General features: G+C 52.1%; 1 protein-coding gene across 2 annotated transcripts in view; it reads left to right on the top strand.

Annotated features, from left to right (window-relative positions):
* BTAF1 (B-TFIID TATA-box binding protein associated factor 1) overlaps nucleotides 1-27,071 on the top strand; it is a 984,515-nt gene that overhangs the window by 496,324 nt on the left and 461,120 nt on the right. For both annotated transcript variants that reach the window (XM_078643429.1, XM_078643428.1), the window contains exon 19: nucleotides 16,896-17,096. In XM_078643429.1, coding sequence (XP_078499555.1) covers nucleotides 16,896-17,096 — 201 coding nt within the window. The remainder of the gene's footprint in view (nucleotides 1-16,895; nucleotides 17,097-27,071) is intronic.

Here is a 27,071-nt window from a genome sequence, read left to right as displayed (position 1 = left end):
TTCTCTCTTAGTTTGCTTTTATTTTTCGAGTATATTACTGAACCATTGCTTTTGTCTGATGACATTGGTGTCATTCTTTGGGGTGGGAGATGCCTCCTGGGGCTTACTGAGAGGCTGGGTGGTGGGGAGGGTGGGAGGGATTGTTTCATTCTTCGGTTCTAATGTTAATGAAAATGCACTGTTTTTCTTCATGAATGATGCCTATTTTGCGGGAGGGAGACGACGGATGTGCACACACTTGTTTAATTGTGATTCCTTCGGATTTGAATGGCTAAGGTAGGACAGCAGTCTGGTCCTTCCAGACTTACCCTGATGTCATGGAATGTCCGGGGTTTAAATAACACGAGAAAGCGGAGTCAGGTTCTAAACTACGCAGCGCGACATGGGGTTGATGCACTGTTTCTACAAGAGACACACTTAGTGCGGAATGACTCCTCCTCATTTGCTAAGGGCTGGGGCGCGCACAGGTACTTCTCCAGCTACAGCAGGTATGCGAGGGGTGTGGCGATAATGATACATAGGCGCGTCCCCTTTGTGCACTCAGACAGCGTAATTGACGATGGAGGCAGATACGTTATTATCTGAAAGAAACAGGTTAGTATTAGATTCCTTACCTTAGAATATCCCCAGGCGTCAGTCTGGATCCGGAAACTTTTGCGTAGCAGTACCCCTGCGCGTCGGTAGGCGTCGTCTGCAGGCGTCCCCTGCGGCTCCGCGTCCGTCGTCGGCGTCGTGCGCCGTGATGACGTCGCTGGAGTATATAGACGCCGCCTCCGCGCGCTGACGTCAGTTCTTCTTTTTTCCGCGCCAGTTAGCGCAGATCCGAAGAGCAGTACTCCGGTCTTTTGACCAACGTTTTTTGATTAACTTTCTAACTCTACGGTGCCGATAGGATGCCCGGGTTTAAGAATTGTGACGGGTGTGACCGCACGATGTCGGTCACGGACCACCACCGACTCTGCCTCCGGTGCCTGGGCGCGGACCACGACGTGGAGTCCTGCGTCGACTGCCGGGCCTTGACGAGTAAGGCTAGGCGGGAGCGGTCCCGCAAGCTACTCGAGCTCCGGGTGTCGGCCCCGCGTCAGGAGCGGTCCCGGTCCGGCCGGAGGTCGAGGGAGCGGTCGAGGGAGCGGTCGCGGAGCCACCACGAGCGCTCCGGAAGTCGTCACCATTCCTCTGGTTCCTCAGGTAAGAGACACAAGAAGTCGGGGCGTCGTCATCGTACCCCCGACGCTCGCGCGATGCGGCCGGGTGTTCGGGTGGCCCCGCGGCTCCGCGTGGGTCGCCGACGCTGCCTGCTCCATACCCGACGGTCCCTGGGCAAGGCGCGTCGCGCGAGGAGATAGAGGAGTTCCTCATGGCCATGAGGGCGCTGTCTCCTCCGACGGGGCCTACGGCGCCTGCGGGCCCGGTGGTCCCGTCCGGGGGCCCGAGCGGTTTGGGTGCTCCTGCCCCGACGCCGTCGGGTGCTCCGGCCCCGACGCCGCCGCCGGCGGCTCCGGCCCCGGCGCCGCTGGGCCCTTCAGGGTCGACGCCGGCTGGTCCACCGGCCTCTCCGGCGCCGATTCCATCGGGGCAACCCATGGTGCCGCCTCCGCGCGGCGCCGGGGGTCCGACGCCGGCTCCGGCCGGCGTCGGGGCTCCGGCGCCGGCTCCGGGCGGCGCCACCCCCATTCCCTCTCCTACTCCGGACGCGGAGTCGGACCGGCGTCGTCCGACGCCGAGTCCGGCGCCGATGGGGCCCATTGACCCCGAGGAGCCGGTCTACATCATTGACTCCGAATATGGTGAGGATGCAGATTATGGAGAGGGTTGGGAGGGGTCTGAGGACCCTCTGTCACGCGAGTGTCAGTACGACGTGATCTGAAAGAAACAGGTTAGTATTAGATTCCTTACCTTAGAATATCCCCAGGCGTCAGTCTGGATCCGGAAACTTTTGCGTAGCAGTACCCCTGCGCGTCGGTAGGCGTCGTCTGCAGGCGTCCCCTGCGGCTCCGCGTCGTCGGCGTCGTGCGCCGTGATGACGTCGCTGGAGTATATAGACGCCGCCTCCGCGCGCTGACGTCAGTTCTTCTTTTTTCCGCGCCAGTTAGCGCAGATCCGAAGAGCAGTACTCCGGTCTTTTGACCAAGTTTTTTGTTAACTTCTTTACGGTGCCGGTAGGATGCCCGGTTTCAAGAGTTGTGACGAGTGCGACCGCATGATGTCGGTCACCGACCACCATCGACTCTGCCTCCGGTGTCTGGGCGCGGACCACGACGTGGAGTCCTGCGTCGACTGTCGGGCCTTGACTGGAAAAGCTAGGCGGGAGCGGTCCCGCAAGCTTCTCGAACTCCGGTTGTCGGCCCCGCGTCGAGAGCGGTCCCGGTCCGGTCGGAGGTCGAGGGAGCGGTCGAGGGAGCGGTCGCGGAGCCGCCATGGGCGCTCCGGGAGTCGCCACCATTCCTCCGGCTCGTCAGGTAAGCACAAGAAGTCGGGGCGTCGCCATCGCACCCCCGACTCCCCCCGACGCCCGCGTGCTGCGGCCGGGGGCTCGGGTGACCCCACCCCCGCGGTCCCGCATGGGTCGCCGACGCCGTCTGCCCCACACCTGTCGGTCCCTGGGGAAGGCGCGTCGCGTGAGGAGATCGAGGCCTTCCTCATTGCTATGAGGGCGAGGTCTTCTCCGGCGGGGCCTTCGGCGCCTGCGGGCCCGTCGGTCCCGTCTGGGGGCCCGAGCGGTTCGGGTGCTCCTGCCCCGGCGCCGCCGGTGGCTCCGGCCCCGGCGCCGCTGGTTCCCTCTGGTTCGTCGCCGGCTGGTCTCCCGGCCTCTCCGGCGTCGGTTCCTGTGGGCCAGCCCATGGTACCGCCCCCGCGTGGTGCAGCGACTCCGCCGTCGGCTCCGGCCGGCGTCGGGTCCCCGGCACCGACGCCGCGCGGCGCCACCCCCCTTTCCTCCCCGACTCCGGACTCGGAGCCGGACCGGCGTCGGCCGACGCCGGACCCGACGCCGATGGGGCCTGTTGACCCCGATGTCTATATCGTCGACCCAGAATATGGGTATGACGAGGAGGAGTATGGAGAGGGTTGGGAGGGGTCTGAGGACCCTCTATCCCGTGCCTGCCAGTACGAGGTGGACTGGGTAGGTGATCTGGGTGATGCCAGTGGCCTGGACGAGTCGCCCAACCCTGGGTTTGTCTCTCCGTCCCCTGTGGCGTCCGAGGCGGGTGCTGCCTATTCGGTGGTCCTGATGAGGGCTGCCAAGGCCTTACACCTTGAGCTCCCCGTCGCGAAGGTCAAACCGAATATCCTGACGGAAGTTTTTAAACCGCAGTCATGCCCCCAGGAGCCTCTGCTGCCGTTTAATGAGGCCCTGACGGATGTCCTTCTGGGCACCTGGTCCAGGCCCGCCTCTGGTGCGCCGGTTGACCGGAACGTTGCCAGGCGTCACCGTCCCTGCGCGGACGACCCTGCCTTCCTGTCCACCCATCCCTCCCCGGAGAGTCTGGTGATCCAGGCCTCCACTTCGCAGTCCGCATTTCCGTCGGCTCCGCCCGACCGGGAATCAAAGAGGTACGACCAATTCGGAAAGAAAGTGTTTTCCTCTTTGAGTGCTGGGCTGCGGTCTTGTAACACCGCGTGCCTCTTGGGCCGCTACACCCACTCCCTGTGGGATACGGTCGAGGAGTGTTTGCCGCAATGCCCCCAGGAAGTGCGGGACAAGCTCACCCGGGCCTTTGTTGAAGGCCGGGATGCGGCGCGGTACTCGATCCGTTGTGGTCTGGACACCACGGACTCACTGGGACGGGCCATGTCCACTACGGTGGCGATTCGTCGCCATGCCTGGCTGAGATCTGCCAACTTCTCACCAGACGTCCAAAATACGCTTATGGACATGCCATTTGATGGCAGTCGCCTATTTGGTGACAAGGCGGACCACGCGCTGGAGCGCTTCAAGGACTCCAGGGTCACGGCCAAGTCCTTGGGTCTCTCGACCCAGACCCAGCGCCAGCAGACGGGTTCGTTTCGGCCCTTTCGTGGCCAAGGGAGAGGAGGTCCCACACGTGCTGCCAGCCACGCGGCGCAGAGCGCTCCCCAGCGCGGTGGCGCCCGTGGTTTCCGCCGTGGTGGCGGTAGAGGCCAGCGTCGTGGTCAGTCCACGCCTCCCTCCGCTGCGGCATCCAAGCCTTCCTAGTCCGAGCTTTCGGGCTCACGTGACGCCAGTGGGTGGCAGGGTTCGCCATCACCACTCCCGCTGGCGCGCGATAACATCGGACAGGTGGGTGCTGCAGCTTGTCCGAAGGGGCTATGCCCTCCCCTTCGAGTCCACTCCTCCAGCCATGCCACCGCAGAACCACCGTGTGTCGGGGGACCACTTGACACTTCTGCAGGAGGAAGTTACGGCCCTCTTGGCCAAGGGGGCCATCGAGCGCGTTCCTGGGCCAGAAGTAGGGTGTGGTTGCTACTCCCACTACTTTCTGGTACCCAAGAAGGACAAGGGAGGCCTGCGTCCTATCTTGGATCTACGGAACGTCAACGGCTTCCTCCGGAAGGAGAAGTTCAAGATGTTGACTTTGGCTCAGGTCTTGGCTGCTCTAGACCCACACGACTGGATGGTAGCGTTGGACTTGCAGGATGCGTACTTTCACATCCCCGTCCTGCCGGCCCACCGGCGTTACCTGCGGTTCACGGTAGGCCACGAGCATTTTCAGTTTATCGTGCTCCCATTCGGCCTTACCAGCGCCCCACGGGTGTTCACGAAAGTGATGGCGGTGGTCGCAGCTCATCTGCGCCGGTTAGGGGTTTCAGTCTTCCCCTACCTCGACGACTGGCTGTTGAAGGCGGGCTCGCCCCAGACAGTCGTCCACCACCTTCAGATGACGGCAGACCTCCTGCACGAGTTGGGGTTTTCCATCAATGTGCCGAAATCACACCTGTGTCCCTCTCAAAAGCTCCTTTTCATCGGAGCGGTTCTCGACTCGGCGCAGTTTCGGGTTTATCCCCCGGAACGGCGGGTCCGGGATATTCAGGCTCTGATTCCCATCTTTCAGCCGTTATCCCGGGTTTCGGTCAGGTTGACGCTGCGGCTTCTGGGGCTGATGGCCTCCTGCATCCTTCTGGTGCATCACGCCAGATGGCGGATGCGGGCTCTGCAGTGGGACCTGAAGTTTCAGTGGGCCCAGCATCAGGGCAACCTATCCGACCATGTCCTGATCTCGGAGGGCACTGCGAGACAGTTGCAGTGGTGGCTTACAGACCGCGATTGGGTCAGGGGCAGATCCCTCTCCCTTCCCCAGCCGGAGCACGTGGTTGTGACGGACGCGTCCCTCCAAGGCTGGGGTGGCCACTTGGGAGAGGCGGAGATCAGAGGCCTCTGGTCTCCGGCGGAGTCCCGGCTCCATATCAACATGTTGGAGCTGCGGGCGATTCGCCTGGCACTGAAGGCATTCCTCCCCTTTGTCAACGGGAGTGTAGTGCAGGTGTTCACGGACAACACCACCGCCATGTGGTACTGCAACAAACAGGGCGGTGTGGGGTCGTGGACCCTTTGCCAAGAGGCTCTGCGCCTCTGGCAATGGCTGGAACGTCAGGGCGTGACTCTGACGGTTCAACACCTGGCAGGTTCTCTGAACGCCAGGGCGGACGAACTCAGCCGTCGGTGCTCGGTGGATCACGAATGGCGTCTGAACTCGGATGTGGCGAGAGGCCTCTTTCAGCAATGGGGAGAGCCTTGGTTAGATCTATTCGCCACAGAAGAGAACGCGCAATGTCATCAGTTCTGCGCGTTGGAGTTTCCAAGACGGCACTCGCTCGGCGACGCCTTTCGGCGCGAGTGGAGTTGCGGTCTGTTGTACGCCTTTCCGCCTATACCACTTCTGCCCAGAGTGCTGAAGAAGATCAGGCGCGACCGGGCCCAAGTTATCCTTGTGGCTCCGGACTGGGCTCGAAGGTACTGGTATCCCGAGCTACTCAGCATGACAGTCGGTCCCTCGATCCGCCTGCCCCTTCAGGAGGACCTTCTGTCGCAGCAGCAGGGGACGGTCCTCCACCCGAACCTGTCCAGTCTCCACCTCCATGCGTGGAGATTGAGCGGCGACAGTTGAGGCCATTTGACTTGCCTCCTGAAGTCTGTGATGTCATTCTGGCAGCCAGGCGTCCCTCCACAAAGTCGGTATACGCCTGCCGGTGGAACAGATTTGTGGCATGGTGCACAGCAAAGGCTGTGGATCCCCTTTCTGCCCCTCTATCTGAGGTTCTCCTCTTCCTCCTTTCCCTTGCCCAGCAGGGCTCTGCTCTGGGCACTATCAAGGGCTATCTTTCTGCCCTTTCCGCCTTCTTGAGGCTACCTGATCAGCCATCTTTGTTCAAGTCCCCTATTGTGTTAAGATTCTTAAAGGGCATCACGCACATGTATCCTCCAGCTCCGTTCGTGATGCCTCAGTGGGACTTGAACCTGGTTTTGACTTTCCTGATGTGCGCTCCCTTTGAGCCCCTTCATTCCTGTCCTCTCCGTCTTCTCACCTTAAAGACGGCCTTCCTGGTAGCCATCACCTCTGCCAGGAGAGTGAGTGAGCTCCAGGCTCTTTCTGTTCAACCTCCTTTCTTGTCTGTTCATCCTGATAAGGTGGTTCTTCGGACCAGACCTTCTTTCCTGCCCAAGGTAGTCTCTGCTTTTCACATTGGGCAGTCCATCACCTTGCCCTCCTTCTTCCCGCCTCCGCATCCTTCAAAGGATGAAGAGCGGCTCCATCGTCTGGACCCAAAACGTGCGCTTTCATTCTATATGGATCGCACACGCCAGTTCCGGGTGGATGACCAACTGTTTGTTGGCTACGTGGGTGAGAAGAAGGGACGGGCGGTACAGAAACGGACCATCTCTCGGTGGGTCGTCCTGTGCATCAAAGCATGCTACTCTTTGGCTCGGAAGGAGCCTCCTGTTGGGCTGAGGGCCCATTCCACTCGGGCCACGGCGGCTACTACTGCCCTGGGCCGGGGAGTCCCTTTGCAGGACATTTGCCAGGCGGCCACGTGGGCCTCGCTGCACACCTTTGCGAGGCACTACTGCCTGGACAGTCAAGTCCGGAGGGATGGCTTCTTTGGCCGTTCGGTCCTCCAGGACTTTCTGGTGTAGGTTGTATTGGTTCGCAGACCCACCACCGGGGTTGGTATTGCTGGGGTATCTATTCTAAGGTAAGGAATCTAATACTAACCTGTTTCTTTCAGATGAACAAGTTACTTACCTTCGGTAACGATATATCTGTAAGAAACAGTAGTTAGTATTAGATTCCTTACCGCCCCGCCCATCCTCCCCGTTCTGCGAACTGATACCTAGGGTTAGGGACATCCCTTTCAGGGCCCTAGTTTCAAATGGCACCAGTGTTGGTTCTCACATGGCTCTGCGTGTTCTGGCGCGGAAAAGCTGTGTGCAAAGAACTGACGTCAGCGCGCGGAGGCGGCGTCTATATACTCCAGCGACGTCATCACGGCGCACGACGCCGACGACGCGGAGCCGCAGGGGACGCCTGCAGACGACGCCTACCGACGCGCAGGGGTACTGCTACGCAAAAGTTTCCGGATCCAGACTGACGCCTGGGGATATTCTAAGGTAAGGAATCTAATACTAACTACTGTTTCTTACAGATATATCGTTACCGAAGGTAAGTAACTTGTTCGACTGGACAGGTGACTTGGGTGATGCCAGTGGTCTGGACGATTCTCCTAACCCTGGTTTTGTCTCGCCTCCTACTGTGGCCTCGGAGGCTGGGGCTGCTTATTCAGTGGTGTGGATGAGGGCTGCCAAGGCCTTACACCTTGAGCTCCCCGTCGCGGTCGTGAGGCCTAACATCCTCACTGAGGTCTTCAAACCGCAGTCATGCCCACAGGAGCCTCTGCTGCCATTCAACGAAGCCTTGACAGACGTTCTTTTGGGCACGTGGTCCAGGCCCGCTTCAGGTTCGCCTGTTGATAGGAACGTGGCCAGACGCTACCGTCCGTGTCCGGACGACCCCAAGTTCCTGTCCACCCACCCCACCCCTGAGAGTCTGGTGATCCAGGCCTCGACCTCTCAGACCGCATTCCCGTCGGCCCCGCCCTACCGGGAATCCAAGAGGTACGACCAATATGGAAAGAAGGTCTTCGCGTCCCTGAGTCTGGGACTGCGGTCTTGCAACACCGCATGCCTCTTGGGCCGCTACACCCACTCTCTGTGGGATACGGTCGCGGAGTGTCTGCCACAATGCCCGCAGGAGGTACGGGCAAAGCTCGGTCAGGCTATGATTGAAGGCCGAGACGCAGCACGATATTCCATCAGGTGTGGTCTCGATACGACCGACTCGCTAGGCAGAGCGATGTCCACGACGGTGGCGATTCGTCGCCACGCCTGGCTGAGATCCGCCAACTTTTCGCCGGATGTCCAAAATACTTTGATGGACATGCCGTTCGATGGCAGTCGCCTGTTTGGCGACAAAGCGGACCACACGCTGGAGCGCTTCAAGTACTCCAGGGTCACGGCCAAGTCCTTGGGTCTCTCGACCCAGCGCCAGCAAACGGGTTCGTTTCGCTCCTTTCGTGGCCACGGAAGGGGCGGTCCCACACGTGCTGCCAGCCACGCACCGCAGAACACTTCTCAACGCGGTGGCGGCCGTGGCTTCCGCCGTGGAGGCGGTCGGGGACAACGGCGAGGTCAGACCACACCTTCCCCCGCAGCATCAGCCTCCAAATCCTCCTAGTCCGAGCTTTCAGGCCCATGTGACGCCAGTGGGTGGCAGAGTTCGCCATCACCACTCCCGCTGGCGCACCATCACATCGGACAGGTGGGTGCTGCAGCTCGTCCGAAGGGGCTACTCCCTCCCCTTCGAGAGCACTCCTCCAGCCATGCCACCGCAGAACCATCGTGTGTCGGGGGACCACTTGACACTTCTGCTGGAGGAAGTTACGGCCCTTTTGGCCAAGGGGGCCATCGAGCGCGTTCCTGGGCCAGAAGTAGGGTGTGGTTGCTACTCCCACTACTTTCTGGTACCCAAGAAGGACAAGGGGGGCCTGCGTCCTATCTTGGATCTACGGAACGTCAACGGCTTCCTCCGGAAGGAGAAGTTCAAGATGTTGACTTTGGCTCAGGTCTTGGCTGCTCTAGACCCTCAAGACTGGATGGTGGCGTTGGACTTGCAGGATGCGTATTTTCACATCCCCGTCCTGCCGGCCCACCGACGTTACCTGCGGTTCACGGTAGGCCACAAGCACTTTCAGTTTATCGTGCTTCCATTCGGCCTTACCAGCGCCCCACGGGTGTTCACGAAAGTGATGGCGGTGGTCGCAGCTCATCTGCGCCGGTTAGGGGTTTCAGTCTTCCCCTACCTCGACGACTGGTTGTTAAAGGTGGGCTCGCCCCAGACAGTCGTCCACCACCTTCAGATGACGGCAGACCTCCTGCACGAGCGGGGGGTTTCCATCAATGTGCCGAAATCACACCTGTGTCCCTCTCAAAAGCTCCTTTTCATCGGAGCGGTTCTCGACTCGGCGCAGTTTCGGGTTTATCCTCCGGAACGGCGGGTCCGGGATATACAGGCTCTGATTCCCATCTTTTAGCCGTTATCCCGGGTTTCGGTCAGGTTGACGCTGCGGCTGCTGGGGCTGATGGCTTCCTGCATCCTTCTGGTGCATCACGCCCGGTGGCGGATGCGGGCTCTGCAGTGGGACCTGAAGTTTCAGTGGGCCCAGCATCAAGGCAACCTATCCGACCATGTCCTGATCTCGGAGGGCACTGCGAGACAGTTGCAGTGGTGGCTTACGGACCGCGATTGGGTCAGAGGCAGATCCCTCTCCCTTCCCCAACCGGAGCACGTAGTTGTGACGGACGTGTCCCTCCAGGGCTGGGGAGGCCACTTGGGAGAGGCGGAGATCAGAGGCATCTGGTCTCCGGCGGAGTCCCGGCTCCATATCAACATGTTGGAGCTGCGGGCGATTCGCCTTGCACTGAAGGCATTCCTCCCCTTTGTCAGCGGGAGTGTAGTGCAGATGTTCACGGACAACACCACCGCCATGTGGTACTGCAACAAGCAGGGCGGAGTGGGGTCGTGGACCCTTTGCCAGGAGGCTCTGCGTCTCTGGCAATGGCTGGAACGTCAGGGTGTGACTCTGACGGTTCAACACCTGGCAGGTTCTCTGAACGCCAGGGCGGACGAACTCAGCCGTCGGTGCTCGGTGGATCACGAATGGCGTCTGAACTCGGACATGGCGAAAGGCCTCTTTCTGCAATGGGGAGAGCCTTGGTTAGATCTATTCGCCACAGAAGAGAACGCGCAATGTCATCAGTTCTGCGCGTTGGAGTTTCCAAGACGGCACTCGCTCGGCGACGCCTTTCGGCACGAGTGGAGTTGCGGTCTATTGTACGCCTTTCCGCCTATACCACTTCTGCCCAGAGTGCTGAAGAAGATCAGGCGCGACCGGGCCCAAGTTATCCTTGTGGCTCCGGACTGGGCTCGAAGGTACTGGTATCCCGAGCTACTCAGCATGTCAGTCGGTCCCTCGATCCGCCTGCCCCTTCAGGAGGACCTTCTGTCGCAGCAGCAGGGGACGGTCCTCCACCCGAACCTGTCCAGTCTCCACCTCCATGCGTGGAGATTGAGCGGCGACAGTTGAGGCCATTTGACTTGCCTCCTGAAGTTTGTGCTGTGATTCTGGCAGCCAGGCGTCCCTCCACAAAGTCGGTATACGCCTGCCGGTGGAACAGATTTGTGGCATGGTGCACAGCAAAGGCTGTGGACCCTCTCTCTGCCCCTCTTTCCGAGGTTCTCCTCTTTCTTCTCTCTCTTGCCCAGCAGGGCTCTGCTCTGGGCACTATCAAGGGCTACCTTTCTGCCCTTTCGGCCTTTCTGAGGCTGCCTGATCAACCTTCTTTGTTCAAGTCCCCTATTGTAACAAGATTCTTGAAGGGCATCACGCACAAGTATCCACCTGTTCCGTTCGTGATGCCTCAGTGGGACTTGAACCTGGTTCTGACTTTCTTGATGTGCGCTCCCTTTGAGCCACTTCATTCCTGTCCTCTCCGTCTCCTGACTTTAAAGACGGCCTTCCTGGTTGCCATCACCTCTGCCAGGAGGGTGAGTGAGCTCCAGGCTCTTTCTGTCAAACCTCCTTTCCTGTCCATTCATCCAGACAAGGTGGTTTTGAGAACTAGACCTTCTTTCCTGCCCAAGGTAGTCTCTACTTTTCACATCGGGCAGTCCATCACCTTACCTTCCTTCTTCCCGCCTCCGCATCCTTCAAAGGATGAAGAGCGGCTCCATCGTCTGGACCCAAAACGTGCGCTTTCATTTTATATGGATCGCACACGCCAGTTCCGGGTGGATGACCAACTGTTTGTTGGCTACGTGGGTGCGAAGAAGGGAAGGGCGGTACATAAACGGACCATCTCTCGGTGGGTCGTTCTGTGCATCAAAGCGTGCTACTCTTTGGCTCGGAAGGAGCCTCCTGTTGGGCTGAGGGCCCATTCCACTCGGGCCACGACGGCTACTACTGCCCTGGGCCGGGGAGGCCCTTTGCAGGACATTTGCCAGGCGGCTACGTGGGCCTCGCTGCACACCTTTGCGAGGCACTACTGCCTGGACAGTCAAGTCCGGAGGGATGGCTTCTTTGGCCGTTCGGTCCTCCAGGACTTTCTGGTGTAGATTTGTATTGGTTCGCAGACCCACCACCGGGGTTGGTATTGCTGGGGTATCTATTCTAAGGTAAGGAATCTAATACTAACCTGTTTCTTTCAGATGAACAAGTTACTTACCTTCGGTAACGATATATCTGTAAGAAACAGTAGTTAGTATTAGATTCCTTACCGCCCCACCCATCCTCCCCGTTCTGCGAACTGATACCTAGGGTTAAGGACATCCCTTTCAGGGCCCTAGCTTCATATGGCACCAGTGTTGGTTCTCACACGGCTCTGCGTGTTCTGGCGCGGAAAAGCTGTGTACAAAGAACTGACGTCAGCGCGCGGAGGCGGCGTCTATATACTCCAGCGACGTCATCACGGCGCACGACGCCGACGACGAACGCAGAGCCGCAGGGGACGCCTGCAGACGACGCCTACCGACGCGCAGGGGTACTGCTACGCAAAAGTTTCCGGATCCAGACTGACGCCTGGGGATATTCTAAGGTAAGGAATCTAATACTAACTACTGTTTCTTACAGATATATCGTTACCGAAGGTAAGTAACTTGTTCGTTACGGGGGTACTTCTTGGCTTCAAAATCACCTTTGCTGGAGTATACGGTCCCAACTCAGACTCCCCCGCCTTATTCCAAAGTCTCCATGATGCTTTGCTACGCCTTTACACAGATATGTTGGTGGTAGGTGGAGATTTTAACTTGTTGATGGACCCTGCCAGGGACAGCACGTCTTCTTCCCCAGACTGTAAACTCCGCTCGCGTGCGGTACTGACAGATATGTGCACACACTACCCGCTCATTGATATTGAGGCTCGTTTACATTCTAACACACCCACTTATACCCATCACTCTGGATATCACAACACTAGTACCAGGATCGACTACTGGCTCCTTTCCCCAGGGGTGGCTGGTTGGGTGAATAACCATTCGACACTCCCACGCACGTTGTCGGATCACTCTCCTATTGTACTGACCCTACTGATTCCCAGACTGGGGGGATACGAGAAGCAGTGGCGTTTCCCCGGCAAGGCGTTATCTGACCCGGTCTTCAAGGAAGACGTTCGTACAGCCATAGAGGAGTATTTTGAGCACAACACAGGCACAGTAGACACTTGGGCCACGTTGTGGGAGGGATTCAAGGCCACTATTAGAGGGGTTTGCATCACTAAACACGTGGGGGCCTTGCGCGAGATTCGGACCACCATGTCAAGTATCGAGACAGAAATAGCCAAACTGGACAGAGACAAACTCACGGACACCGATGGTGAGATAGAGGCGAAGAGGTTAGGGTTGCTGCAGGAGTTCAGGGATGCTGCAGACAGGGAATTGAACTATCTGTGCGCGCAACACTCAGCGAGACAATACGGAGAGGGAGACAGGCCTGGCAAGCTCCTGGCTCAACTGCTCCGCCCTCCCCGTCAGGCCGCATACATCTCTGACATAGTGGATGACTTGGGCGTTCGACATCAGACCACCCCTGCCATCTGCGATGCCTTCTTATCCTACTACAAAACATTGTACACCTCCACTCTGACAGGGGATCGTCGCGACCCAGGCCCCTATATCAATGAGATCTCGATGGTGTTCCTGGAGAAATATATGCAGGACTTTCTGGCTATGCCTATTGCTCCAGACTACGTCATTGAGGCCATAGATGCATTGAAAGGCTCCTCGGCGCCGGGTCTTGATGGCTTTTCGGCCTACTTTTATAAAGAATACAAGGAGGAGCTAGTGCCGCGCCTGATAGAGGTGTATGCAGAAGCACTTGAAATGGCGGTTTTGCCGCCCACGCTCCGAGAGGCGGTCATCATTCTACTTCCTAAGCCCGGTCGGGACCCCACGAGGTGTGGCTCTTACAGGCCCCTTTCGCTACTTAACCTTGACTACAAGATTTTAGCCAAAGTCCTCGCAACCCGACTATCTTTACTGATGGAGTCTATTATCTCGCCGGCTCAGTCCGGATTTGTCCCCCACAGATCCACCTCCTTTAATCTCAGAACGTTGTTTTCGGTGCTCCACAGAATAGACCCAGATGCTCCGGCGGCTGCGGTGTTTTTAGATGCCGAAAAGGCGTTTGACTCTTTAGAATGGCCCTTTTTTCTGTCAGTCATAAGACGGATGGGCATGCCACCGATGTTCGTCTCAATGGTCGAACTGCTTTATACCGCCCCTAGGGCGCGGTTGCGCCTGAATGGCACAATTTCTGATAGCTTCCCTCTTTCGCGGGGAACCCGACAGGGATGCCCCCTGTCCCCCCTGCTGTATATCCTGGCCATGGACCCTTTGGTGCGGCACTTTCAAGAACACCACATGCACCGTGGGCTCCAGTTTCGAACGGGTCCGCTTCTTATTTCCCTCTACGCGGACGATACCATTTTATGTTAGATCTCCGGAGACAAATCTTGCACCCCTGCTTTTGGAAGTGACCCGCTTTGGGGAATACTCTGGCCTTCGTATTAATTGGCACAAATCCGACATCTTTCCACTCACCCCCTCCACTGAACGCTGGGACTGCCCGTTCCCGCTTGAGTGGAATGCTGACTCGGTGAAATATCTGGGTATCCACATTCATCTAGACACGGTATCTATGATTCGTCTAAACTATGGCCGGGCGTTGGACTTTCTGGAAGATAATCTCGCACGTTGGCTTCGCCTCCCTCTTTCGATGGCTGGCCGTATCGCCATAATTAAAATGATTGTGCTCCCCCGTTTTCTATATTTGTTTAACAACATTCCGATCCCACTCACTAAAATCTTCTTCACTCAACTGCGCTCGTTGTTGCTGCGGTTGGTGTGGGGAGACAAGAACCCGCGAGTTTCCTGGCGAATCCTGACACTGCCTTATGAAAGAGGTGGCTTTGGGGTGCCCGATTTTTATCTTTACCACCTAGTCGCGCAATGCGCTTATGCACACCCTTGGTTTCACCCGGACGCTCGGATTCCATATCTGAGGCCGGAGGCGGACTTGGTGTTACCGCTTGCCCTCAACACGGTACTACCCAAAGGCTTACCCCGAGACCCACAAGACATACAGACTGTTTCCACTACGTTGTGGGCTTGGATGCAACTGCATAGACTACTCCAGCTAGACGTGCTGTATTCGCCGGCTCTTCCACTACCGAACCCACACTGGTTCCCTATCACCGCTGAAAAAGTGGTTTGTAACACACTGTCCAAATTTCAGATCACCACAATAGGGGACCTGTTCCCAGACGGACATGTCTTTTCGGTGTCAGAGGATCAGCGATTCACTGACCGGACGTTTATGGATTCGTTTGTATTGACCAGAGTGCGATCCATGCTTAGAGCGCAGTTTCCCTCGTTCCCACTACCCCCAGATGACATGGCTGCCTTAACTTTATTACTTCAGTCCCAAACGGGCGCACATATGGTTTCTAAGTTGTACAGACTCTGTGTGGCGGCCCTTCCTACTTCGGACGCGAGGGTCCGTGCGGCATGGGAAACTGATTTGGGTGGTTCTATCACAGATGACCAATGGGCTGCTTGTTGCCGAGCTACAAAAGACGTCTCCATTAATAGTAGGCATAAATTGATACATTTCAAGTTTTTGAGGCGGCTGTAGTTCACGCCGGCCCTGGCCCACAAAATAGACCCAACCAGGCCTCATTGCTGCCCCAAATGCAAGGCCCCACATGCCGATTTCGCACACCTTACATGGACTTGTCCTAAACTGCATGACTACTGGCTGCAAGTACACCACATCTTGGGCGACATTTTAGAATGTGAGTTGCAGCCCTTACCAGAGATTGCGCTGATGGGTTATGTTGTTGAGTTCCCCCGTGCCACGCGGAAGCTTGCTGCCATAGGCTTCTTACTTGCAAAAAGGGAAATTGCTCTACTTTGGGGGTCCAGACGAATCCCAAACTCCAAGGCATGGTTACGCAGTCTCGCCCACTGTAATGTCAATAGTGTGGAGTATTCCACACAGGTCCCAACAGCTTCACGCCCAGTCGATATCTGGGGCCCATACCGACAGTACGTTAGCAAATTAACGCATGCTGCACAATCCCAAGCTGCCAGTTCTATTGTCCCGGAAGGGGTGGGATAGATATCGCTATCATGACAGTTGAGCTTTGCCTGTTGCGTCATGAAGGTCTTGTTATTAATATACTACTGGGACGGGGTTGACGGGAACTGCCGATCCAATTGTTGCTGATGTTTTAGAAAGGGGTGTTTTCTTCTCTGTTTCTTTGTCTACTTGGCCCCGATTGAAGATATTGCACTACTTACGTCTCTTCATATGTCATTCCATCACTCCTCGTCTGCCTATACCAATGCTGTTACTGCCTTGATCATAATTGATGTGTTGCTTGTCGCTCTCTCTCTCACGATGGCATATTCCTTTTCGTTATGTTTGAAAGCATATATATCTCTTTGCATTATCCTACCACACGTGCGATTCACATGTATAACTGGAAAAAGGAAAATAAGACTTCTAGAATGTGTTGCACCACTTGTAATATTATTGGTCACGTCCTCCAGATGCCTATTCTGTATAATGTCTACTCAAGTTTTCAATGCAATCGGTTTACTGTGTGATTGTATGCTTATACGGACCAATCTGATGCTAATAAAGAGATTTTTAAAAAAACAAAAAAAAACTTTAAATAGTTTTCTCTATAGGTGTTTGTGTCTTGCGATTTCTTTTCGGCCAAAGTCTCACTTGTTTGTTTTTTCCAGAGGTTCATACCAATTTATTAGATCTGCAAGGATGCCACCTGAGCTGTGCCACCTGCCTGAAACTAGCATTGCAACTAGAAATTGTATATACATTTGTTCTGTGGCAAAAGCCTTCACCATACCACAAAAACACCTGTTTGGATAAGAGTTTTCCATGTGCTGCTGGTTAGATGCAGAAGGCTAGGTAAACAGGGCGAGTTTGGGGATTCAGGATACTGCACCCTGCTTATACAATTGGGTTCGGCCCATTGACACAATTTCCCTACATAATTAGATCTAAGAAGAGGGCAAGAAACTGTGGTGGCATTTACTGCAAATGTGAGAAGCTTTTCATATTTTCGATTGTTAGCACTGACATTCTCTTGGTACTCCTTCCTGTTGTATTGCCCATGCTGGACCACATACTGTGTGCTGATGATACACATTAAAATGCTTGGTATCCTACTAGCATTTCAGCTCTGGTTTTAATTAGCAAAATATTCATTTTTTGTTTTCATATCATCTTCTCATATCCCTGTTTTCAGTTTTGTAATCGGGTTCGCATTTGATCTTTTATAGGAAAGTAAACCCTTTGCGATATCCATCCAGCCTCGATTACTTGCTGTCCTCTCAGAGAATCTCTATTATGATGAAATTGCACTTCCTTTCACACGAATGCAGAACGAATGCAAACAATTCATTTCGCTGCTGGCTGATGCACACCTAAATATTGGGAACAGAAACTGCAGTGTCTTTACCATAGATCAAGCTAATGAATTGGTGAGTTGAAAATTAAATACTTTTCATGGTTGGGGGTTTTACTGCTTTCAAGTGATATTGAATCACGTTTATAGTGCCTGCATTATACAGAGTTGGTTTATCTCTTTACTCCTTGTTTTGACCATCTAAGGTTTATTTCTTGAACTTCACGATTTTCTTTTTTTTTTTATTGCCACTCTTTTTTTTATTAATAGAAGTTGCTTTACATCAACTACCAACCTCAGGGAAAAGGTAAATCATTCTTTTAGATATATATGCCATGCCCTTCCAAGTAGCCTTTTATTTGGTTGTTGGTCCTTTAGAGATTACCTTTGATGTGAGCAACAGTCCTCTTGTTGCAACTGCCTTAAGCCAGCTGCTGCTCTTCTCTTAAGGGCTGTAGGAAGGCTTTCTGGGACATTTCAGCTTTTCACAAAATCCTTTATCACCCTTCTGTGCTGAAAAGATTCAGAGAAGCAGTATGCTTGTTTGGAGTGGTGAGACGTGATCAGTAGCTCAGTATTACCACTTTTTAATTTGGGGAACATTATATATTAGGAGGAACACTTCACCATTGGAGCTTCACTTCCTACTCCATTGGAGGCTCTTGACGTTTATAGTTTTCTAATTAGCCAAGATAGATTTTGATGATGCTTCTGTATTGATTTGTGTTTGAGATGTCTTGATGCTTTAAACGTTAAGTGCAAGAACTTGACCATGAAATGATTCCTGCAACCCTGGTTATCGGCTGGCACCAGTGAGGTTTTTTAAAGTCCATTGTTGTTATATCTGCAATTTAACCTAGTGCAGAGGTGTTCGTGCCAATTCCTTGGCTGTTAGCTCTGGGATCTCTATGATATGTTGCCAAATATTTATGGACTACAGCTGACCCACTTGGAATTCTTGAGTTCTCGTGGTATGATCCTATGTTACACTTTGAAGATTACTAACTTGATTTGTTCTCTTGCAGAAACATGCAGCAATTATTTTTGCCTTCTCACTTCCCTGTTATAGCCCATCATGTGGGTTCTGTATTACCTTTTATCCTGGCGACCTTAAACTTTTTTCAATGTTCTAGCCATTATTTTTCCACGGGGACAGTGCAGGTTGAACCATTGTTGAGTGCCAATGATAGACAAAGTGGAAAAAATGTCAAGTGATCTCGTCATTTTATCGTGCAGTGCTTACTATTGCTGATTCAAGTGGCTACCTTATGTCATTATCTTTTTCTTGAACGATCGAACATACTGACTTGCATTAGTGTGGCAGTTCCCTTGTCCATTTATGAAGCAATGGTATTCCTATATGTTAGGATGGAGGTGGCTGGGATGCATTCAGTATATACTTTATTCGGCTCTGTCAAGCCATAAAAGTTTACAGCAAAAAGTAAATACAATACAGTCTTAATTATAATATCGCAAAATAAAAAGAAACAGTGTTAAAAACCATTAAACAAGTACAGCAATAAAAAAGCTGGAAAAAGTTAGTACTTGCTGCAAATCTTTAGAGCAGGGCCAATATAGGTCAAAACAGCATAGGACTTCCCAAATCGCATAGATAATCCAAAGCCAATTTGTGAGAGCTGGTCTCCAAAGCTTGTAGCAAAGGACAAAGGATTTGCCTTCTCTGCGTGGTGTAAAGAGTGCATAATAAAATAAAGTGCTTAAGTGAAGGGCATTTGTAAAGCACGCGCATACTCCACACAGTGTCCCGGTGCTGGAAAGTAAGATTGCTGACTGAACGTCCCTGATTGTCCTAAAAAGCTTGCTGAAAGAGCCTGGTTTTTAGTTTTTTTCTTGAAGACTGATATCTCAGAAATAGAACAAAGTTCCAGGGGGAGATTGTTGGGGCCACCGATCCAAGATAGGAGATGGATCTGCCTCCGGTTCTAGTCTGACATATATTTTGGGAATTCTGACTAAATGGCTGTGAGTAGATTGTAGATTGTAATTTCCCGGAAGGGGGCATAAGCACAAATCCTCCTCCTCCAGTACACTGCTCATTTCTCATGAAGGGCTTTGTGCCTGGACTAGCATCTTAAAAAGAACCCTCTTTTTGATATGGAGCCAGTGGAGTGTTCTCAAATGTGGGGTCATATGGGTTCTAGAAGAAAGGTTAAAAATCATTTGGCTGCCACATTCTTCACCACTTGGAATCCAATAAGTAGATATTCAGGAAGACCTAGAGTGCAGTTCAATAATCCAGTCTGGCCGTGATCGGAGCCTGGATAACCATTTTCTTGGTTTTAATAGACTGGGAGGGAAGAATTTTTTCAAATATCGAAGCAGCCTGAAGCCGGACCGGACCAGTGCCTTGAGGTTGGAACGATCAGGCCCTGTTGTTTTTGACTCCTACGTTTTTACAGTGCTCTGTTGTTAACCAGACTGGGAGCATCCTGAGGCCAGAAAGTCCTTAAAAAATCAGGTGAGGTGGGGCCAAAAAGGACATAATCCAGTTTGTCTGGATTACATTTTAATTGGTTAATGGACAGCCAATTGAACACATTGGAGAGGCAGATTTTGATAGCTCCTCCATCAAACTCTGTTCCCTTTTCACTCGTGTAAAGCAATTCTATGTCGTCTATTTATTAAAAAACCTTCGCCCCCAGTGTCTCATCTAACACAACCAGAGGTGTGATATAGGCATTGAGTAAGGTAGAACTGAATGCCGAACCTTGAGGCACTCCCCAACTGCCAATTTACGGATAGAGGATGAAAACGGGGGCCTCCACACTTCTTGGCTTCTGTTATTCAAAAAGGAAGTCTGCCATTTCAAAGCCAGGCCACCGATCACAATGGATTGTATCCGAGCCAGCAGTCTCATGGGGAACCGTGTCAAAGGCCTCAGATAAGTCCAGCATAATCAAGACGGCCTTATTCCCGGGATCTAGTGCGACTTTAATGTAGTCGACCACCTCTAGCAGGGCTGTTTCTGTGCTACAATTGGTTCTGAAACCTGAATGCCTAGGGTGCAGAAGATTGTTGTTTTCTAGGTAACCCGAGATTTGGGAACTGACAAATGTTTCCAACACTTTTGAGAATGTAGAAAGAATGGAGATCGGCCTATAGTTAGCTTGAACTTTAGGATCTGCTTTATGCTTAGTGCATTTGCATGCAAAACCATCACCAGGACAAGGGGGTTAGTGATGAAAACCAGGTACCCTGCACTGAAAATGCTGCCAAAAAACGTAGTTTGAAGGCGAAACCTGGTCATCAAACATTTCTGTCTTTTAGAGTTTGCTGTAAGTAGAGTGCCGGCCAAGCAGGGAAAAGTAAAGGAAACTCTCCCAACTTGGTGGTTCTGTTCCCACACATGCCAGGTTAACATGTTTATAAAAGATTTCTTTAACTCTACCAGATGAAACACCATTCAGACATCCAAGGCTAGAGACATACTCTGGGACACACAACTTAGTAAAACTAAGTTTAATAAACTTTAGCAAAGAGGTATCCAAGAAATTAGACAAGGTTAGGGAATTGTTTAAAACCAATCTAAAGAAATGGGCCACTGCGTGTCTCCAAATTTTGAGCCAGAGTAACAGAGGCTGTAATTTAAATGATCTTCCAAGTTGCCCGTACCTACTTCTTCATGACAAAACGAGGCATGAGTAGATTGTGGCACAACCAGCAGCCGCCTTTGAATTTATTTTCTGTTTGTAGAGAATTGCTGTTGGCGTAACTCCATACACCAGCAGCAAAAAAGGCAATTTAACAACACAGCAGTTCTTTTGTTTGCTTGTGCCCTAGTCTTTTGTAAAGTCTAAAAACAGCATTGATTGACCTTTGAAATTGTAGGGTACTAATATTCAGCAACAGCTTCCAGTTAAAAACCACATCAACAGGAACTCCTAAATATGTAAAATGTGGAGTTTTTTTTATCATTTTTGTACCCAAGTAAAACTTTTCTAGTTTTGGCTAATTTTGGGCCGTATTTCATTATGAAAGATTTTGTGTAGTTTGTCCTAAATCGCAGATTATCCATAAAACTTTTAAAAGTATCAAGTAGAGATTGGAGGCCATTGAATGTTCTGGCTCTAAGAACCACATCGCCTGCGTAAAGTAAAAGAGGGACTTTGCTGCCAGCCTTTGGACATGACCCAGCCAGGGAATACGGCTCGCTTGATCAAGAGCCAAACAATCTCTCAGAACTTCACGATTCAGGAAGTATTCCTCTGGCCATTTATGTAAATTTAAAAAAGGACAGGGGCCAAGACACAAACTTTCCTTACCTCCGCTAGAGAGGGGAACTCGTCTGTTAAAAACCACCCCTGCAATACCAAACCTTAGCTGTTGTGTTCGCATGGAACCTATAGAGCAGATTGGTTATTGCACTGTCAATCCCCAATTGGGCCATGATTGACCACAGTTTAGATCAATCTACTGTGTCAAAGGCACATGCTAGGTATATGAAAGCCAGACGGGCATAGCCTTTTTTCTTTACCTTTGTGTATTTTTGGACATTAAGGGATAAGTTCAGGGATTGATCTAAGGTTCCTTACCAGGGATGAAACTGTAACGGAACATCCAAAAGCCTCCGGAACTCGGCTGCCCCGCATTCAAGTTTGGCTAAAATTACCCGTCCCAAAATATTTACTACACTTTCTAGCAGGGAAATAGGGCGATAAAAGTGGGGCTGGCTCGTGTCCCCCTTTTTTAAGATGGAGATAATAATGGCCTCCTGCCAGGCCTTAACTAAGGGTCCCACAACTGCACTTCTGATAAGATTCGTAATACATGATGCCCAATATAGCGGTAGTGATTTCTAGACATCTGGAAGGCTCCTATCTGGTCCTTCTACTTTGTCCGGGGGACTGCTCTCGATAGCTAGGGTAACATCTGACACTTCAATTGTCATTCTACGGCAATAGATGCATTTAAGTCACAGGTACGGAGTCCATTGGCGTACTAGCGGGCTGAACCCCTGTGCCAAAATGTTTTGAAAAGTGAGCCACCAATCTTTGCCTGGATGCAACATTAAAGAGGAACATTGTTTGAATTTGTTCTAAGGTGTGTTCCATAAAGAAGCTAAGATGCAAATGCCAGTCATCGTAGCACTAATGCATTTACTAACTAGGATAAAAGCTGCCTTATTTTTAGCAAAATATCAAATTGTGGGTTCTATATAAAACCATGTCAGTTCAAGCATTGGTCTGCACATGCAAGGTGTTGAATGCAATTGGAGCATGTGAGCTTTTGGAGAAGACCAACTTGCCTTTAATTCTTTATTTCCTGGCTTGAGGGCTCCTTTGAATGGAATATATGAAAGTAAACCTTTGCTGCCCTAAAGTGGGCTGTAGACTGTCGACTAAAAATGTCAATTACCAAAAAATTGCTGGGATTCATTTAGAACTTAGCTGTGTTCTGCGTTTCGTGTCTTAGTGTCTGATGTTAGTATGCAAATAACATTTTTGAAAATATTTGGAATGAATTGCACCTCAGGAAGCTAAACTGGCTCCCCTCACAAGCACAGCCAAGTCAAACCTCTCACCACACATACAAAGCCCTACACAACACCATCTCAGAATACTTGAACAGCCACATACACTTTCACCAACCCCCCAGACACCTACGTTCTGCCTCTCTCACAATCGCTCTCCGCATCCGCAAAAGAAAAACTGGAGGTCACTCATTCTCCTACATCACACCAAAGACAAGGACAGACATCCCTCAACACATCAGAGCCTCCTCCTCACTTCTTGAGTTCCACAAGAAGCTGAAGACCTGGCTCGTCTTATAAGCACCTTGGGAACACACACCTTGCCCAAGCACATGGATACCCTCTTGGGTGATTAGTGCACTATACAAATCAACATAACATGAAATACCTCTCATTCAGCAAAAAGATGTAAAAGGCTTCTATGGACTTAAATTAAATGCTGAGTGATAAGTTTTATGTAAATCTGCAATTTGGCACGAAATATTTGGCCGTCCTAATGTATTGATACAAAGAGTGTATCTTTGGTCTCCATATTTTTTCAAGACCTGGTCATCTTCGTGTGGCCCACTGAATTAGTTCACCATGGAATTGTGTTCTTCAAATGCATATTTATTATATACACCTGTTTCAGCAGTTATTGAATAGTTTCACTGTACATTCAGACCTATTTAGCAAAATGGAAATATAATTTTCAATCTCTTACGCTTGTTTCCCAGCTTTTGAGGTCTAACTTTAATATTGTGCGTATGTTTTGGATTGTATGAAGCTTGTATTCAGAGCCACCAAATCCAAGCAGATGTACATGCTTGCATGCCCGTCTAGCTCCCATGTAAAATTGTAGCAGTGAAGCCGTAGTATAAATAACAGGAAATCTGTAGGCATTCCTCTTGTGCGCCTCTTATCTTTTGCTTGTGCCCCTGTTGTCTTACCATAGGCTGCTTTTATTGTATTTTGCTGATCATTTGTACTGACAAAAAGAAACTTTTTTTTAGACTGATTAGTTTATATGCCTATTTTAGGGGTGTCTTTTTTTCTTTTTCTCAGCAAGGTGCAAACCTTTACAAAAAAATAAATGTTTTGTCATTCTATTGAACCAAACAAAGTAAATTTAGTTCTTCACATAAAAACATATAGTTTACAATTAAATAGCAAATGTGCAAGGCAACTAAAGTTGTGTTAAATTTAACCAAGTATGCGTCAGCGCACAGGGTTGACAATCCGATTCTAGTGCTTATTTCTTTTCTTTTTTATTCTATCTCTAAGCTGAAGAAGAAATGCAGAAGTTATAGTACGTAGTGATCCATCTGACACAGGTTTTATATTGGCGACCTTATCAAGCCTACAAATAAAAGGACTGTAGAAAAAACCAAATGCTATATAAGAGTATATGAAAGTCTATTGTCAACCAGATGTGCCTACTTTTGCAAAGTCACCAGCCTTGCAGCAAAAAAAAAGCACTTGATACAAGTGACCCAGCCAATAAACAAATATATTTCAGTATACACCTGCAAATGTTCCTAATTTGTGAATCAACATACACTGTGCATGTCTATTATATCTGATGGAGACATCTAGCCACAGATTCCTTAACTTAGAATATCCCCAGGTGTGAGACTGGATCCGGAAAAATGTTTTGCAGCAGCACCTCTGCTTGCCGGGGGACGGTGCCACACGACCCCGCCCTGACATCATCCACGTACGGGATGTCAGCCAGGTTATATAAGTCCCTCCCCGCGCGCTGAAGTCTGTTTCCTCCTTTTCCGCGTGCAACGCGGTTCTGGAGTGAGCGGTTCCTCTGGCCTGAAAGCCTCCTTTTCAACTCTTCACGTCAGGAACAGTGTACAATACCTTCGCGCTTTAAAACTTGTAGTTCTTGTTTGCGGCAGATGTCAGCAACCGACCAGCATCTTATTTGTATGTGGTGTCTGGGCGAGCACCATGACTCCACGGACTGCAAAGCTTGCCAATGCCTGAACCAAAGTCTCGGTGGGAGCGACGTATGAAGCTTCTATCGGCATGGCTGTCCCGATCGGAGTCGTCTTGCCCCCTGGCTTCATCAACGGCAGGTCCCTCTTCTGTCCGGTTCCTCCGTCACTCGCCCTCTGGGGTCTGGGGCTGCCGTTCGCCGCTTGGTAAGCCAAGGCGCTTGTTGCTGAGGTCTTCGACCTCTTCTTCTGTTGTTAGGGGCGCTGGTTCCCGTAACATTCCGGATGTGCGCTCCCGACAGTCGCCCCCCCTCTATCCGCCCTTTCCGGATGTGGGGGTGACTCGGGCCCAGATGGAGACATATGCCACGGCTCTTTAGGCCTCCCTTGGGTCCTCTCCTGTTCCTGGGGGGTCCTCGGGGCCTATGCTTCATGTGGGGTCCCAGATGGACTCGCCGGCAGGTTCGCCCCCGGTGCCGATTGAGCCTTTGCCGACCAGGAAAAAGGACATAAATGGTGACCTGGAGCAAGCGGACGAGCGCAGCGGGAGCGCCGTCTTCGCGCCGAAGTCGCGCATAAGTCAAGCCCGTCTGCGCCCGTCCGCGGCCGGCCGGGGCGAGGGGCACGTCATTCTGCCCAATGTATCATCTATTCCCCGGCAAAACTTCTCAGTCTCCAGGGCCCATGGCCTCTAGCTGCCACCACCTGTTCCCATATCTCCTCCCTCGGTTTGTCTCCTGCTTTCGTCATTCCTCCCCCTCATCACATTCCCCCTAACTCTTCTGGGGGTGCTGTCAATCCTGGACCCACTAAAACCCTTTCGGCCTATTATTTGAACACCCGGTCCGCTGTAGCCCACTCGCATGAACTGTCGGTGCTGCTGGACCTCCTTTCACCAGATATTCTGTTTCTTACAGAAACCTGGTTTTGCGACGACTCCCTCCCCGTCCTATTGGCCACTTTACCAGCCCCATACTATGCTTTATGTTTAGATCGCCCTAATGGCAGGGCCGGGGGAGGCGTAGCGGTCATCGCTCGAGCCGACTTCCCTTTCCAAATTCTCTCTTTGCCAGATATTGCCACCACGGAGTACCTGGCTATCCGTACCACCTCCATTACCCCCCCTCTCACCTGTGTACTAATCTATCGCCCTCCCCAATCGCCCTTATTGTTTCTCCCGAGCTTTCTGGAAGTACTAGCTACGATCACGATTAATAACTCCTCCATTCTGCTCTTGGGTGATTTCAACTTCTGGCCTTCTGACCCCGCAGAATGCCCTTCCTCAAAGGAATTTTCAGAAATCCTCCAATCTCTTAATTTCACATCCCATATCCACTCCCCTACCCATGTTAAAGGACATATCTTAGACCAGATCTGGTCCTTGAATTGCCCTGTAAAGTCCTTATCCATCTCACCTTGCACGTGGTCGGACCATCACCTGATCTCATTTACCCTCCCTACCCATCCCCCGGTCAAGCCCCCACTTCCTAAAAATGTCTGGGTCCGGGCTTGGGGGCGAGTAGACCCTGACAACTTATCTGCCCTACTCACCGCTTCTTACCCCCTCCTACAAGGTCTGTCTACTCTCTCCCAGGTCACGTCTATTGATCAGTGGCTCACCTCAGGTTGCGATTTCATCGCTCCCCTGAAGCGGGTCACTTCAAAGCGGGAGAAGGATGCAAACCTGTGGTTTAATGAGGACCTTAAGACCATCAAATTAGCGGTGAGCGGAGCGGGCCTGGAGGAGAAACTACTGCCCCTTACTCCGATTGGAGTTCACTAACATCTTGACCCAATATAAACAGGCCATCTTGGCGGCGAAAACAGCCTATTTCTCCTCCAAAGTCCTCGCTGCGGAGAACCAATCGAGGGAAATGTTCTCGATTGTGCACAACCTGGCATTCTCCGACAGAACCACTCTGAAGCCCACCCCCTCTCCGGAACTCTGTCACTCCCTTAACAACTTCTTTATCCAGAAAATTGCTACCATCAAAGCCAACATTCCTCCTCCTTCCCCTACTTTTGTGGATCCTCAGTGCCCCCCCCCCCCCCCCCCCCCCAAGGGACAACTTGGTGTCCTTCCCCTTTTGACCAAGGAATCCCTGACTTCAATAATCCCTTTAGTTAAATCTGGTTCCCCCCTGGACCCTTGCCCTTCCCACATTCTCCGTCACATTTTTTCCTCTTGCCCTGACCCCCCCTTCATCTTCTCAACAGCTCTCTCTCGCAGGGCGTTGTACCCGCCCCATTGAAAACAGCAATCATTGTCCCTATCCTAAAGAAACCGGGCGCGGATCCCTCGGTCCCCGCCAACTATCGCCCCATCTCCCTCTTGCCATTCTTGGCAAAAGTACTCGAGCGCCATGTCACTTGCACTCTGAGCTCTTTTGTGGAGATGCATGGGGTCTTAGCCCCCCGTCAGGCCGGTTTCCGCCCCGCACACTCTAGGGAGTCCGTAGTACTTTCGGTCCTTGACAACCTCAGGGAGGGAATGGATACCAACCAGACCCAGGCCCTGGTCCTCCTCGATCTCTCAGCCGCCTTTGACACGGTTGATCACCCCATCTTACTTTCCCGTGTCAAGGCGGCGGGGATCGGGGGTACCGCCCTGGTATGGTTATCCTCCTTCCTGAGG

This window comes from Lissotriton helveticus, chromosome 5_1 (genome assembly GCF_964261635.1).
Source record: "Lissotriton helveticus chromosome 5_1, aLisHel1.1, whole genome shotgun sequence".
NCBI lineage: Eukaryota > Metazoa > Chordata > Amphibia > Caudata > Salamandridae > Lissotriton > Lissotriton helveticus.
This window is presented reverse-complemented; position numbering and strand designations above follow the sequence as displayed.